This window comes from Seriola lalandi, unplaced genomic scaffold (assembly GCF_002814215.2).
Source record: "Seriola lalandi dorsalis isolate HSWRI2012SDOR001 ecotype SW California unplaced genomic scaffold, Sedor1 jcf7180002054688, whole genome shotgun sequence".
NCBI classification, from domain to species: Eukaryota; Metazoa; Chordata; class Actinopteri; order Carangiformes; family Carangidae; genus Seriola; species Seriola lalandi.
The window spans coordinates 685904-688898 of NW_019525241.1; the positions used below are offsets into that span (position 1 = coordinate 685904).

At 39.6% G+C, this 2995-nt stretch overlaps 1 protein-coding gene across 1 annotated transcript in view; it reads right to left on the bottom strand.

The window, feature by feature from the left end:
• The window catches only part of LOC111667303 (copine-8-like), an 83815-nt gene that overhangs the window by 13108 nt on the left and 67712 nt on the right, over positions 1 to 2995 (bottom strand). The window contains exons 15-16 of the mRNA XM_087178426.1: positions 2741 to 2876; positions 578 to 680 (exon numbers count right to left, since the gene is read on the bottom strand). Of these exons, the coding sequence (XP_087034552.1) occupies positions 578 to 680; positions 2741 to 2876 (239 nt within the window). The remainder of the gene's footprint in view (positions 1 to 577; positions 681 to 2740; positions 2877 to 2995) is intronic.

The window sequence follows — 2995 nt, forward strand, 5'->3', positions numbered from 1 at the left end:
CTAATGTCAGTTACTGTTACAGGTCTATTATACACTGGTAACACATTTTGTACCCTCTGGGGTTCCTCGCGTCCAAAAAAGGACACACAAAGAAAATGCTATAAAATCATCATATATCAATATTTTTTTCTGCTTTTTTTGCATAAATCTCTTAAACCACTTCAGTTCTGCTCAAACCTATCAAATGTTTATTAGTTTTCAGGATTTTAACCCTTTAAATGCCAGTTTGAAGACATGTCGCCTCTTGTTTTACGCAGAATATGAGATATTTCCCACATAATACATGATGGAGGGATGTGACATTGTTTTATATCAGAGTCTTTTATATCAAGACATTTCTCAAAACCAGAATATGATCAGGGTGACTTTTGAACACTGGAAATAAATCATGTACTCATCCCGGCAGTAGCCCCCGTGGCACTCAAAATTTCCCTGGAATTTTCTAGTTATTATTACTATCAAACCCATTTACAGATGCAATTTTCTCAAACTAACAGACTGTGAAAGACAAAAGCATTTAGTTTGGGGTCTGGGTGCGGGGTCGGGTGCTCTTAACAGCTACAATAGATGCTCTTACGTTGACAATAGACTCCTTGGTTTGGGCCATGTCTGAGATGACGCCATCTGTGATGATGAGGAGCACAAAGTACTGGGAGCCGTCCTTCACTGAAGCTGCATACCTACGCACAAAAACACACAAAACCATCTTTGCAGTTATTTCTGTGTTGCCATCGTGCCTTTGGGTTACCACGATGATTCATTGCTGGAGCGAATATCAAGCATCATTCAGTGTAGTTTTAATTAGTTTGTTCTCAAACGAAATAAGAGTACTCAAAAAATAGTTGAGTGGGAATAAAGCATTCCACATCCGCTGAAAAATTCTTTTTCTCATCGAATAAATGTCACTTACGTCCCACTCTGGAGGATCTTAATCTGTCAAGTGCTTCTTTCTCTACATCTATCTTCATGTCAATTCTACAGATCCTCGGCTTAATATGGCTTTCATTTTCTCCTGTGGTGTTGAGTGTGACCTTTCACTCCCATGTGAGTCATGAACTGACTCTTACTGATATTTACACACTGAGATCATTTCAGTCACTTTGGTTTCTGCTACATGTCACCTTTCTGCACTGGGAGGTTAGGTCTGTGTGTGTGTCTGTCTCCTCCCCACTGATACTTAGGTGTCTCTCACTGTAGATGATCACAGCATCGCAGAGGGAGAAAGATAAAGGCAAAAAAAAGTGGAGGTGACACAGCGGGGGGATGGGGTGGGGGCTGGGACTAGATGATGACAATAGCCTGTGCGTGGCACCATAAACAGGCTTCAAGTCGACAAATAGGCAAAAACAGTTGCAGAAAAATGGTACTTGTATCCCCAGCGCCTAGTTTTTAATGAGTTTTAGGAGGACGAGTTTGTAGAATGTATGCTGATTAGTCTGGTGCTTATCCAGCTGAACTGAACTGATTCTTGAAGTTTGATTTTGTGGCAAAAACAGAGTAAGATGCAGTTTGGCTGAGTGGAGCAAATGGGTTTCTGGAAAATGCTGTGTTGTTTAAAATGTTTGAACGTATTTATGCTTCAAAAACCTAATGATATCTTTTATATACCTTCAGGTACTGTATTTGTTTACTACTTTATATTTGATTTTTGTGTTGTCTTTCTGCAATTTGCATGGACCAGAAGAGTTGATATATACCCACATATACAACGCAGGATAAAGAAAAAGAGAGAAGAGAAGAGAAGAGAAGAGAAGAGCTATATGTGCCTAGAGTTAGATAAGTTAATCAATACCACTCACATGTCAGTATGCTAAATATGAACCTACAGCCAGCATGCGGTTAGCTTAGCTTAGCATAAAGACTAAAAGCAGGGGGAAACAGCTAGTCTATTGTAGTGTAAATAGTGTAAAAGTGCAAAAAAAAAAAAAAAAAAACTGTGGTTTTTGTATGGATAAAACAAACAAGCTTTTTCTACATGTTCCCAGTTTTTAAGCTAAACTAACATCTTGAGATCATAGCTTCATACCCCACATTACAGGCTGAATAAACCTAAACTTCTGCCTCTGTATCACTGCTTGTTTCATCATTTTCCTCCTGAGCACATCTCCTTTTTCATGTGTAACTGCGCAATTAAGGTTTCACCAAATCATGTTCTAAATATGTGAAGTAACCTGATGAGAGACTTGAGCAATCTCTTTAATTACATAGTTCCATGAATAGTTTCTTGTCTTTTTTTTTTCTTCTTTTATTTTTTTAAAGAACTTTGTCTAGATCACGTGTGCCCTGGCTTTCCCGCAGCATAAATTATGTTCCCGTCGACACACAGAAACAAACAAACATGCAATCAGCTGTCAGCTACTTTCTCTGTTTGTGTCCTCAGCTCTTCCCCTCTTCCTCTCACTCTTGTTAGCTACCTGGCAACACTCGCTGCAGAGAGCTTATTAGAGAAAACCTGAGAACACATGTTGAGTGTCAATCGCAGAGTGAAATGTACTTCGTGTTCTTTCACGCGTACTCAAATGATTTGAAGTTCATTATATAAGCAGTGATAGCAAATACTCAAGTGTAAAACAGGTGTGCATGTGGTATAACGAAAATTGAAATGCAAAAAAAAAAAAAGGTTGTGAAAAGGTAAACGCAGGAAGGCTCTGACTGAGGAAGATGTAAATGTGTGATTTAGAAAAAAAAAAATGGAGACACTTTATAGAAATACTTTCAATCACAGGTGTATGTGAGGTACCTGGCCACATGGTTGATGACAGGGGAGAAGTTGGTGGGTCCGTAGAGCTGAACTGACTTCAGGCTCTGGTAGTAGGCTTCCATCACACCGTCGATACCTGCACAGTACGGGTTCTGAGGATTCCCATTCTGCGTTTAACAAAAAAAAAAAAGGGGGGGGGGGGGGGGGGGGATAATTAACTTACATGATTAATTTCAGATACGTTCACCAGGTCCAGAGGCACAGGAGAAGCAGACGGAACAAACAAGCTCAGGG